The sequence below is a fragment of the Belonocnema kinseyi genome, chromosome 8, assembly GCF_010883055.1.
Source record: "Belonocnema kinseyi isolate 2016_QV_RU_SX_M_011 chromosome 8, B_treatae_v1, whole genome shotgun sequence".
NCBI classification, from domain to species: Eukaryota; Metazoa; Arthropoda; class Insecta; order Hymenoptera; family Cynipidae; genus Belonocnema; species Belonocnema kinseyi.
The window spans coordinates 36,954,252-36,967,092 of record NC_046664.1 but is presented as its reverse complement, the minus strand read 5'-3'; the positions used below and the strand labels follow the sequence as shown (position 1 = coordinate 36,967,092).

Here is a 12,841-nt window from a genome sequence, read left to right as displayed (position 1 = left end):
CGATAAAAAAAATACGTGTCTCTTATTTTTCGATGTATTACAACATATTGCAGTTTCATCAAAATCGGTGAGGGACACCTGGGATAGTTTCCTTGTCAGAGCATGGCGCGAACGCTGGAGCGATTTGCAGTGGGACATCAACATTAAAACAGTAAGATAAAAATTATCATCAATTTATTTCTAAAAAATACTTCACATAAAACTGAACTTAATCATCCGATTGTATATTGCAACAGGCCTTAGTAGGTCCTGGCCCAAATTATTTAGTGTTGTCCTACTTAAAACATTCGCTTAGTTCTCAGGTAATTAATATGATAGTTATTCGACATGGTGTCTACCTGACAGTGATTTTTATTTTTTATTCATTGTTAACGTATTTAGGTCGGGTTCTCATTATTAATTTGCTAATTTATTGGTAATAGAATAGAATAATATAGTTTATTTGACATAATTGCTTATAATAATTGTTATGTAAATAAACAAACATAAAAAATGCCTTTTTTCAAATGAATTCACTTTTGAAGAATGCATTCAACATATTAAATTGATCATTCATACACAGTGGTTTTTTGGGCCGCTGAATACGAATATGAAGTCATAATTTTGAAATGCTTAAATTCAATATGGCGGTTCCCAAATTTTGAAAAAAGAAGAGATATATGAACTTGAAAATGTCTACTCAGGGTTTTTGGGGTCGCTGATTACGAATCTAGAGTCAGAATTTTGAAATGCTCAAATTCAAGTTGGCGGATTCAAGATGGCGGTTCCAAACTGTTGAAAAAAAAGAAATATAGTAATTTGAAAATCTCTACTCGGGGGTTTTTGGGGTTGCTGATTACGAATCTTAAGTTACTACATTAAAATTCAAACTGGTCGATCGAATATAGTTCACATCGATACGTAAATCTTCGAGATTGTAGATGAGATTTTGAATATTCACTTTGATTTTGATAATGTATGCATTTACGAAATTTTCTGATTTTTTTATTACGGATCTGATATTAAAATTATACAATTGAAAATAATTAGTTGAAACAGTGTTAAGGTATTTTCATGTTTTCGCTCATACTTTTTTTTGCAAATGTGAAGAATTTGCAACAAAAAAAACACAAAAATTGAGCTAGAACTCTTCACGTCCTCGTCGTTTGATCTTGGTTACGCCAAGAAAGAGTAAATTTTCAAAATCTCATCAATATTTTAACCACAGTTTATGTGTTAGTTTTGGCTATATAAGATCTATTTTGAAGAATTACGAAGATGTAATAGTAGATTCGTAATCAGAGATCCAAATAACCCGCGAGTAGAAATTTTCAAGCTTGTGTATATCATTTTACAAAATTTTGGAACCGACATCTTGAATTCGCTAACTTAAATTGAACATTTTAAAATTCTGACTTCAGATTCGTAATCAGCGACCCCAAAAACCCCCGAGTAAGAATTTTCAAGTAAATTCACTGAACAGAAAAATATATGCATCAAATTGTTAAATTTATATAATATAATTTTCAAATTGTTTAGAATATTTAAACTTTACAGGTTCACAATATTTTAAATTCTGCAATTTTGAACGGTGAAAATGAGTGATTTTTTTGACAGAAATTACATTTTTTTAAGGAAAAAAATTTATCTAGACGTTTTAAATGTGACTTGATGCAACGTGATATGATACTTAATAATAATATATTTATCGTCTTTAACATTTCTATAATTTTAATTCTAAATTATGGTTTTGAATTGAATTTCAGGACAATTCGACTTTGAAATATTTCAAAATTTTATTTTAAAAGCCTTGATAGTTTTTAATTTAATAATTTTGTACGTAAATATAAAGCAATTTCGAATGGAAAAGTTGAAAATGGTACAATTTCAAAAATTTTAATAATATTACAGCAATCTTGTTTTGCATTCTTTTTTTTTTAATTTTCAATGTAATATCGTAAAATTCAAAAATATTTTATTGCAAAATTAAAAAAAATAACATTAATGATAAACAAAGTTTCAAGTCTTAAATGGCTTGCCATTTCAAAGTTAAAAGTTGTGTTGTTTAAAATTAAAATACACCAAATTAAGCTACCTGACAGTTTTAGAGTTCTGAATTTTCATGATGAACGCTAAATTTTCCTTTTTTCCCTTTTATAAGTTTTAATTTTGCAATTAAAATTCGAATGGTTGAATCAAAAACATTATAATTGGCCATTTGAAAATTTTAAATTATTCAAATTTACTTTCATTAATTAAAAGTTTAAAGAGTTTTAGTATAGTAAATTTTTAATATAAGTATTTTTCTCGACTAAAGCTTTTTTCAGTCTTTATTAAGTTCGGATTTTATTTTTATTTTTTTATTTTTAATGTTTCTCATTTAAAATGACTTTTTATTTTGAACGTTTTTTCAGAATAATTCAATTTTAAAGGTTTATAATTTTAAATGTTTCCATTTTTTAAAGTGAAAATGACGGTGAATTAATTAATTCAATTTAGTTTTCAATTTCAAATTTTCAAATGTTAAACGCTTCAACGTTTTGAAATTAATCTATTTTTAAAGTGATTCAATTTCGAGATTCTTCAATTAATAATAAAAATTTTGAACGCTTTAAATTAAAAATGATACAATTTTAACTCCTTTCTAATGAAATTGTCCAATTTTCAACATTTTAGACTGCAATTTTTAGAGTTTTTGTTTAAAAAATTTTCAATTTAAAATTAATAAAAATTAACTGGTTTTATTATATTTCTTTCTTTATTTTTATTTTCTTACTCTATTCAATTTCAAACGCTTTTAATTCGAAATTATTAAATGCTTAAAAATATTCCGAACTTATTATTTAAAAATTTCTCTAATAATAGATTTTTAAATTGTTTATATTTTTAATAACAAATTGCAAGAGGAATAATGAAAAAATTTATTTTCGATAACGACGATAATATAAGGCATGTTGTTTGCAATTTGTTTATCTTTAGAAATCCTTAAAGTCTTTGAAACTCGTAAATTAGTATTTATCTAAAATAGAAAATATATTTTTTTTAAATGAAAGAGAGGAAAATTTAGGTTTTAAAATTAAAATATAAAAGCTATAGTTATTATTTGGAAGATATATCTATAATTCTGCACTTGAAAAGGAAATTTCCCAACATATTTATTATAATTCTTACTTTTAACAGAGAATTTTTTAAAAGAATGATAATTATGAGTTGTTTCAGAAAATTTTCCAATGGAATTATAAATCTGCGTTATAAATGGATTTAAACAAGTCGAATGGAAAATATTTCTGACTTTGAATAATGAATTTTTGTAAAACAGAATTACAATTATTATGATTTGGAAGAGAAAATATTCTAGTAGAATTCTAATTTGGAACAGCACATTTTATAAATGAATTACAACTTCGACTTGGAACGGGACATTTTTGAAAATAATTATAATTCTGATTTGGACTATTTTTTTCTGCTCGTTTCGTACGCTGCTGTTTTGCAACGTATTAGCAAATACGACGCTTTTCAAAAGCCCCACTGTATTCTAAGCCTTCTGAACTTCTTAGAAACAATTCACATCGGCATAACTTGCCGAGGGAAACCCGAAGAAGATCTTTCAGCCGCTGCAGTATTGTCTGTCGTACTGATTCCACAGCCATCCGAACTGATGGATAAACCTGCCAGTATTCTAAAAGAAATGCTCAATTCCGATTTCATTTGCGCAATGATGTACTTAGCGAAACACGACGATAAGGGTAAATCTAAATGAATAATTTGAGTTTAATTAATCAGGTTTTACAGGGTGGCCGGAAATTTTACACATTTTTATTAAAAAAATCTATTCATTTGAAGTATCATACATTTTTTGTCACATGGCATGATGCAATTTAAAATAAGTTCGATTTTAACTTTTTGTTAAATTTATTTGTTAACATAGAAGAAGAGTTAAAGAATTGAAATAAAAAGCGATTGAAATAAAAAAATGTGGATAAAAAAAACGCTCTGAGCTGATCAACTGTAAACATAAATTACTTAGTGACTTTAAAAAAATTAGCTGTAGTTCCAGTATGAATCTGTTCGAAATGAAACAATTTACTAATTTTAAAGTTAAAAATTCAATGGGTAAAATAATTAAAATAGTTTAATTTTCAACCAAAAGATGAACTTTCATCCAATTTGGTTGACATTTGAACTAAAACATATTTTTATTTTTATTAAAAAACAGTTTAATTCTATCAAAAAGGACTAATTTTCAACACAATAGATGCATCTTCAACCGAAAAATTCTACTTTTCAACCAATCGTCACCAATTGTAAAAGTTGATATTTCAACAAGAAAATATTTTGAGTTATAATCAAGAACGGTTTAATTACATCAATAATGACGTTTTTTTCAAGAAAATAGTAAAATCAAACAAAAAGATGAATTTTTAATATCAACAAAAATTCATTTCTACCAGAAAAAAATTTATTTTTAAACCAAGAAAGCGAATTTACAGCCAAATAGTTGGATTTTCAAAAAAATATGAATTTTCAGCAAAGATTCAATGTTTAAATTTTTAATTTTAAGCAAATTCGAAACAAATATATGAATTTTCAGCTAAAAAAGATAAATTTTCAACCAAAAATGGAGTAGCAAAATGTTCAGTTGAAAAATATGAAATTTCAACAACAAAAATTGAGGAAAGTACTTAGATTTTCAAACAAAGAGAGCAGTTTCCATTAATTCTCAATAAAAAATGTAACAGTTGATATTTCATCAAGAAAAGATTTTAATTTATGATCAAAAACAATCTAATTGCATCAATAATGAAGATTTTTCACGAAAATGGTAGAATCAACCAAAAAAGATGAATTTTTAAATACGAAAGTTCATTTCTACCAGAACAAATGTATTTTCATACAAAGAATGCGAATTTACAACCAAATGGTGGGATTTAAAAAAATATATAAATGTTCAAGAAAGATTAATTATTAAAATTTTTAGTTTTAAGCAAATTCGAACCAAATATATGAATTTTCAGCTAAAAAAGATCAATTTTCAATCAAAAATGGAATAACTAAATTTTCAGTTGAAAAATATTAAACTTCAACAAGAAAAATTCAAGAAAGTAGTTAAATTTTCAAACAAAAAGAGCATTTTCAACTAAATTTATGAATCTTCAACCAGAAAAATGATTTTTCAACAAAGTAGCTCAACTTTAAAAAAAAGGATGAATTCTCAATGAAAAATGTAACAGTTCATATTTAAACTAAAAATTATTTTAATTTTTAATCCAAAATAAATTGACTACCAAAAACGTCGAGTTTTTAGCAAAATAGTTGAATAAAATATATATCAATTTTGAAGCAATTTGTTGTATTGTCAACTAAAAAAAAAATGCATTTTTAACAAAGTAGTTCAAGTTTAAACCAATTAGTTGAATTTTCAACCAAGCAATCGTATTTTTAACCTAAAAAGATTAAACTTCTACCAAAAGAGATGAATTTTCAGAGATCCCTGAAAAATCGCAAAAAATAACATTTCTTTTACTAGAACCGAATTTCCGAAAAAGTAAATATTCGAAATATAATTAAACCAAAATTAGAAGTGGCTGAAAATTTAAAATTCCTGAATAATAAAATTTGTGTAATATTGTCGAGTGTATTTTAAACAAATTGCAGGAAGTCAATTTGGTCACTGAGAAGCAGAATAAAGAACTCAGCAGTCGAAGGTGAGGAACTATTGATTTTCGTTTTTAAATGAAGTTTACATATTAAATTGATTATTCTTATTGGGAATGGTGGTCTGCCATTGTACCACATGGCGCCGAAAAATGGAACTAGAAAGAGTAGGTACAATTTTAAACATATATTGACAAAAAAAGTAGATCTGTCTTTTTATTGAATTGCATTAAAAAAAAGTAAAAATAATTAAAAACTTGAAGCTGTTTGCAAATAAACAAAAAAGATAGATGAAAAAATAAATCTAACTATTACTAATTGTTTAAAAAAAGAAAATATGTGGTTTAATATGAATAAAATTTAATTTTGAGATACATTTTGAAAGCAGTTCGAACTTTATATTTTAGTGATTCATTTTGCTCATATTATTGATTTTATTATTTGTTTAAGTTAAACAAAATTATTTTTTGTTAAAATTATTAATGTAGGTAATGGAAAAATTGATAATATTAAAGACCTCAATCACAAAAATATTTAAAACCTATACATGATCAGAAGAATTAATAAAAAATATATGACGTATATTATATATTGAGGGAATAATTTTGTAAAAAGTTCATGAAAAGACTAATAAATGAGAAAGTGGATTTAATATTATTTAATATAACGTATATATTTATTTAAATTGAACCGAATATCGTATATACATTTATACAGTGCAATCATTTATTTGTTGCTTAAACTTGAAAGCTTTTTTCTCGCTGCATTCAACCCCTAATAATTTTATTTAAAAATTTTTATTTAAATGAGATTTTGAATTAAATAGATAATTATATAATTGCAAACTTCATTTCTAAAATTAACAGACTATAAACTATTAAACTCTATAAGCAAACGTACCGTACTCATGACGGAGTGTAGGAGGAAATTCACTTTTTTTCGTTCAGCTTGACGCTCCGAACTTTTGTCTTTTCTATTTGTTTATTAATAATTTTTCTACTCAAAGCATGGAAAAACTGAAATTTTGTACATAATAATTTTTTACGCTTTGATAATTGATCAGGGAAACTTTATATTGTCTAAAATTAATTTTTGAGGACTCATAAAATACAAATAATTTTTTTATCATTCCATTTATTTGTTTGGAAACAAATTTGATAAACAAATTAGCAAATAGTCTTATTATCGGTAAAATTTTTTGGTGCTAAAAGTGCTTCACATTAATGTAGGAATTAGATTTAATAACAAAAATAATTTAAAAGTTTATAATAAATATTGTTATAAACAATACTTGTGGCAAAATATTATAATTTGAGATTTTTCAAATGATTATTTCCTTCAAGCGCCAGGAAGACTTCTGATATTCCCTGAAAAAATAAATATTTAATAATATTTGATAAAATATAACAATTTACATTTTTTGTAAATACATTAGATAAAGAAATTTAAAATTTTGGTTCTTTCGCATAGAAATTTTTTTTTACACTGGAAATATTTTAAGCTGTTGGGCGAATAACTGCTAGTCACAAAAATATGTGAGAAGTTAACAATAAGAATTGTTATGAATAATTCTCGTGACAAAATATTCAAATGTAAGGTTTTATCAAAAATTTTATTTTCTTTAATCGCTACTATGGCTACGGATATTCCTAAAAAATGTATCTTTGATCATATTTAGTGGAATATAACAACTTATATGTTTATAAACAATTTAAATAAAAAATTTCCCAATGTTGGCAGTATCACTCGGAAAAAGTCGGGTTTTCAATCGTAATAGATTGGAAATGAATCATAACACTGCATGCTAAGATTCACTCAATACAAAATCTTTTGAGAATAACCCACCGACTTGGCCATAAAAGATAATATAAATTTGATACAACCTTAATTTCTAATATTTTGTCACAAGAATTGTTAAAAACAGTGGTTATTGTTAACTCTTCTAATATTTTTGTGACTAGCAGTCATTCATCCAATAGCTTAAAACATTTCCAGTGCAAAAAAAATGTTCTATGCGAAAGGGCAAACATTTTTAATTTGTTTATCTAATTTGTTTACAAAAATTTAAATTGTTATATTTTATCAAATATTATTAAATATTCATTATTTTAAGGAATAACTGAAGTCGTTTTGGCCATTGAAGGGAATTATAATTTGAAAAATCTCAAATTCTAATATTTTGACACAAAAATTGTTTATCACAGTGGTTATTATAAACTTTTAAATTATTTTTGTTATTAAATGTCATTCCTACATTAATGGGAAGCACTTTTAGCAAAAAAAATGTTTTTCACCGATAATAAGACTGTTCATACTTTGACTGAAAAAATTATTAATAAAAAAATAGAAGAGACAAAATTTCGGAAAATCAAGATCTTTTAGAATTTAATGATCTTTAATTTAAAACAGAAAAATTCAAAATCGCAAGAAAATTGAAGGCTCTGGACATTTTTGAATGAAAAAAGTGCATTTCCTCCAACTGTGCGTCATGAGTACACTACGTTTATTTATAGATTTTAATAGCTTATAGTCTTTTTATTTTAGAAATGAGGTTTGCAATAATATAATTAACTATCTAATTCAAAATCTCCTTTAAATTTAAATTTTCAAATAAAATTATTAGGGGCTGAATGCAGCGAGAAAAAAGCTCTTAAGATTAAGAAACAAATACATTATTGAACTGTATAAATGTATATGATGTCCCGCCACAAACATGGCAGCGCCCACATGTTTATATTTTCATGGACAGTTTGTCGTCAAAAATGCTCGTGCGCATAATCAAATGGCACATCATAAGATGGCGGCTCTCCCCACTCATGGAATCCTCCTCCCTCCCGTGGATTCAACCCCGCTCGAGCAAGTTAAGATGGCATGCCTAGTCCCGTGTTTCCTAATTCCACGGCTGATTCTAATATTACCTCACACTCGGTCGGTAACGTCAAAATCTATAAGGCTATTACAACTTGGTGGACTGTAAAGTATTGTTTATATATGTGTTTGACGAAAATTAATTAATTTAGGCGAAATTAAGTTAAAAATCGTTATATAGCTTTGCTTTTAAGGTAGAAAAGCCAATTCTTTAATTATTTTTGGAAATTTGGAAAGTGTGCGATTAGGCAATTCACCACGATAAATTATAAATTGCCGTAATTTAGGTTATAACCTCAATTGTCGGCGACTTATGTCATTAAACTTTTCGATAATAAGTGGTTTTAAGTAATTTCATATCAAAAGATGTACATTAAAGAGACTTTAAAGGATTAAAAAATGTTTTAAGTGTTCTTATGAAATCTGAAGAGATTTTTAATGATTTAAATAATTTGAAGGGATTTTAAAAGAAATACAGGAAAATTGAATTATTTTTAAAGATTTTTTAAAGAATTCAACCAGTTTTAAGGATTTGCAAGATATTTGATAAGATTTTAAATTAATTTAAGTGATTTAAAATAATTTCAAACTAGTTATTGAAAATTTATTCAAAAAGATTTAAATAAATTTGAAGAGATTTCAAAGGTGTTACAATTTTTAAAATATTTTAAGGAAGTTAAGAAAATTCAAAGGATTTTAAGTATTTTACTTAATTTTAAAATATTTCAATTTATTTTAAAGAAACTGAAGGGATTTCAAAACAATTCAGAGGACAGGATTTATAAAACTTCAAATGATTTTAAGAAATTACTATAGGGAGTTGACGGAATTTTAAAGTTTCCTTTTTAAGGATTTAAAAATAATTTCAAAAGTTTTACTGATTTACAAGACATTTTAAAGAAATTTAAGACAGTTTTAGTGATTTTAAAGAATGGCAAGTGAGCTATTGAATGTTATTTAAAAAGATTTTAATGAATTTTAAGAGATTTCTAACGATTTAAAAAAATTCAAAGATTTTCAACAGATTTTAAACAATTTAAGAAAATTTAAAGGATTTTAAGAGATTTTAATTTATTTTAGTCAGTTACGAAAAATTTTAAATTATTTTAGAAAAGTTGAAAGGATTTTAAAAAAGTTCAGAGGAGTTTAATGATTTTCAAGAAATATTACAGGATTTCTAAGAATCCAATTTTAAGAAATTACTATGGACCTTGAAGTTTCATTTTAGAGGATTTTAAAAAAAGAATCTAAAAATAATTCAAAAAAGTTTAAGGATTTATAAGAGATTTTATCAGATTTTAAGACAGTTTTAGTGATTTTAAAGAATGTCAAGCGAGCTATTGAATTTTATTTAAAAAAATTTTAATGAATTTAAAGAAATTTCGAGGGATTTAAAGAAATTCAAAGATTTTAAGGATTTTCAAAAAATTTTAAGGAATTTAAGAAAAATCGGAAGGTTTTAAACGATTGCAAATAATTTTAGTCAATATCGAGATATTTCGAATGATTTAAAATGATTACAAAGAATTTGAAGGGATTTTTAAAAAAATTCAGAGAAGTTTAACGATTTTCAAGAAATTTTACAGGATTTCTCTGAAGGATCACAGTCTTTAATCATTTTTATTTTTTCCTTGTACCTTTCTAAGTGCAAAAATAACCGTTTGCCTTCTTTGAAAAACATTTTTAACGCAGTACCATAATTCCAAAATTCAATAACGGAAAATTATATTTTTTCTTGATGGATTGTCTAAATCGCACACTTCCTAAATTGCCAACAATAATTAAAGAAATGGCTTTTGTATCGGAAAAGAAAAGCCATATCACAATTTTTCAATTACTTTTGTCTAATAAAATTAATTTGTGTCAAAATTTTATGTAATCATTGCTTTTCAGTCCACAAGTTGTAAAACCTGATAGATTTTGACGTTACCGATCGAGCGTGACGTAATATTACAATACTCAATTTTAATTTTGACATAAAAGTGTTTTTACGATTGTTTTGTGAAGTAAAAAACAATGATTGAATACTAAAAGCAAATATTTATCAGAAACAAATAGTTTCAGATAGAATTTCTATCTTATACAGTGAAAAAACACATTTTTGTGAAATAAAAAACCGAAAATTTTACTTCAGATCGTGGTAAAATTCAAGTTTGTACAATCATCTTCTCAAATAAAACAAAAATGGATTTACAGGGTGGCGACTTGACTGAAAAACTGGGAAGTGGCCGAGAATTGAACTAAAATATCGGGAAATCATTTAGGATCCTAGCAAAATGTAATATATTTATATAATAATAATAATAATTATTATTATTATTATTATTATTATGCAATAATAATATAATTTCACTTGAAACAGGGAATTTTTCTTATGGGACAGGATTTTTTGTTAAGAGTTATAACTAGAATTTAGAAGAAAGGAGTTTAAAGAATCCTATCCAAGTCAAAATTCGTCACAATTTAAAAGTTCCTTCTTCCAAATTTTATAAAAAGAGAGTACTTCAAGTAGTTTTCAAAGTTAAAGTAGTATTACGAAAATCAAATATTTCTAAATTATAATATAAATTTTAATTACTTTGTTGTAAATCAATTTTTCAACTAAAAATTTAATTATTCCAGTCGAAAAATAAACTATTTTTCTGGAAATCTGATTTTTTATTGTTGAGAATTAGATTTTTGACGAAAAATTCCACAATTCTATTTTGGGTTGAAAATTCAACTGTTTGGTTGAAAAGTTGTATTTTTTTCAAGAATTTAATTGTTTTTTAGATATCCTAGTTGATGATTAGTAATTTGATTTGAAAATTCATCAGTTTTATTGAAAATTAACTTCTTCAATTGAAATTTTTACTATTCTATTTTCGGTTGAAAATTGATCTTTTATAGTTCAAAATTCAACAGTTTGGATGAAATTTGTCTTTTTTAATTGAAAACTCAACTATTTCGTTGAAAATTCACGTACTTTTAAAAAAAATCGATTTTTTGTACAAAAATATCTTTTCCTTTGAAAGTTTATCTCCTTATTAAAACATTTTTCTATTCAGTTCATAATTTAAGTATTTCAATAAAAATTTCATTGAAAATTCATCTCTTTTTATAAACTACACTATTTTTGTTTGAAAATTTGTCTTTTTTTAATTGAAAATCCAAATATTTTGTGGAAAATAATCTTTTTCTTCGAAATTAAATTTCCTTTTGTTTAAAAATTATTCTTTTCGGTAAAAATTTCAATTATTCCAGTTAATTATTTATCATTTTGGTTGAAAATTTATCAGTTAGCTTGAAAATTAATTTTTTAACTAAATATGTTTCACATTCAAACATTTGGTTAAAAATTTGTCTTCTTTCATTGAAAATTCAACTATTTCGTTAAAAATTAATGGATGTTGTAGAAAAATTGTATTTTTAGGTTAAAAACTATTTGTTTTTTAAAATTATTCTTATTGTGTAAAAATTTATCTTTTTGGTAGAAAATTCAAGTATTGCAGTTAAATATTCATCTTTTTGGATGAAAATTCAACTATTCCAGTTGAAGATTCATAATTTTATTTAAAAATTCATTCATTTGGAAATGTTGCGTAGTTGGCCGAATCACCACCCCGATAGATAATTGCTGAATTTTCAACTTAAAAATATCATTTTTTAACCAAAAAAGGCGTAGTTAAATTTTCAACAAACAAAAAAAATGATTTTTCAAATAAAAAGACCAATTTCGACTAACGTGATGAATCTTCAATCAGAAGAACAAATTTTTAACAAAGTAGTTTGAGTTTCAACCAATTATTTGAATTTTCAACCACAAAAAAAAGATGAATTCTCAGTGAAAAATGTAACAGTTGATGTTTCAACTAATAAAGATATAAATTTTTAATAAAAAAATTTATTTGTACCTAAAATGACAAATTTTTAACAAAAATTTTAATCAACCAAAAAACATTATTTTTTAATCAATAAGCTGTTATAATGTAAAACATGTTGGGAAAATGATTCATTTAGATAAAAAGTGTGAATAATGGAGAGGCGATTTTTTTTTCAACTTCGAAATTAATTTTTCGCTGTCTGGTGTTTTCCCCTACCCTATTTGACAGCAGAAAAAGTTACCGAAATTTGCAGGGTGGGAGAAACAGAATTTCAGGGTGGGGGCAAGTCAGAAAAATCCGGGAAAAGTCAAGGAATTTTTTTAGTCATGGAAAAAAATGGCAAAAGACAAGCATTTTATGTAAGGAGTAATGTTCAAGAATAACACAGGCCGACAAAATTTGACAAAGGTCCGGAACCAGAGACCAGACCTAGTATACCCGAAGGTTTTTGCTGCGCTGAATCCGAATCCGACCTC

General features: G+C 25.3%; 1 protein-coding gene across 1 annotated transcript in view; it reads left to right on the top strand.

Moving 5' to 3' along the window:
- Positions 1-12,841, top strand: part of LOC117178439 (mediator of RNA polymerase II transcription subunit 24-like) — a 36,662-nt gene that overhangs the window by 6,227 nt on the left and 17,594 nt on the right. The window contains 4 exon segments of the mRNA XM_033369865.1: positions 88-180; positions 212-301; positions 3,445-3,725; positions 5,603-5,684. Of these exon segments, the coding sequence (XP_033225756.1) occupies positions 88-180; positions 212-301; positions 3,445-3,725; positions 5,603-5,684 (546 nt within the window).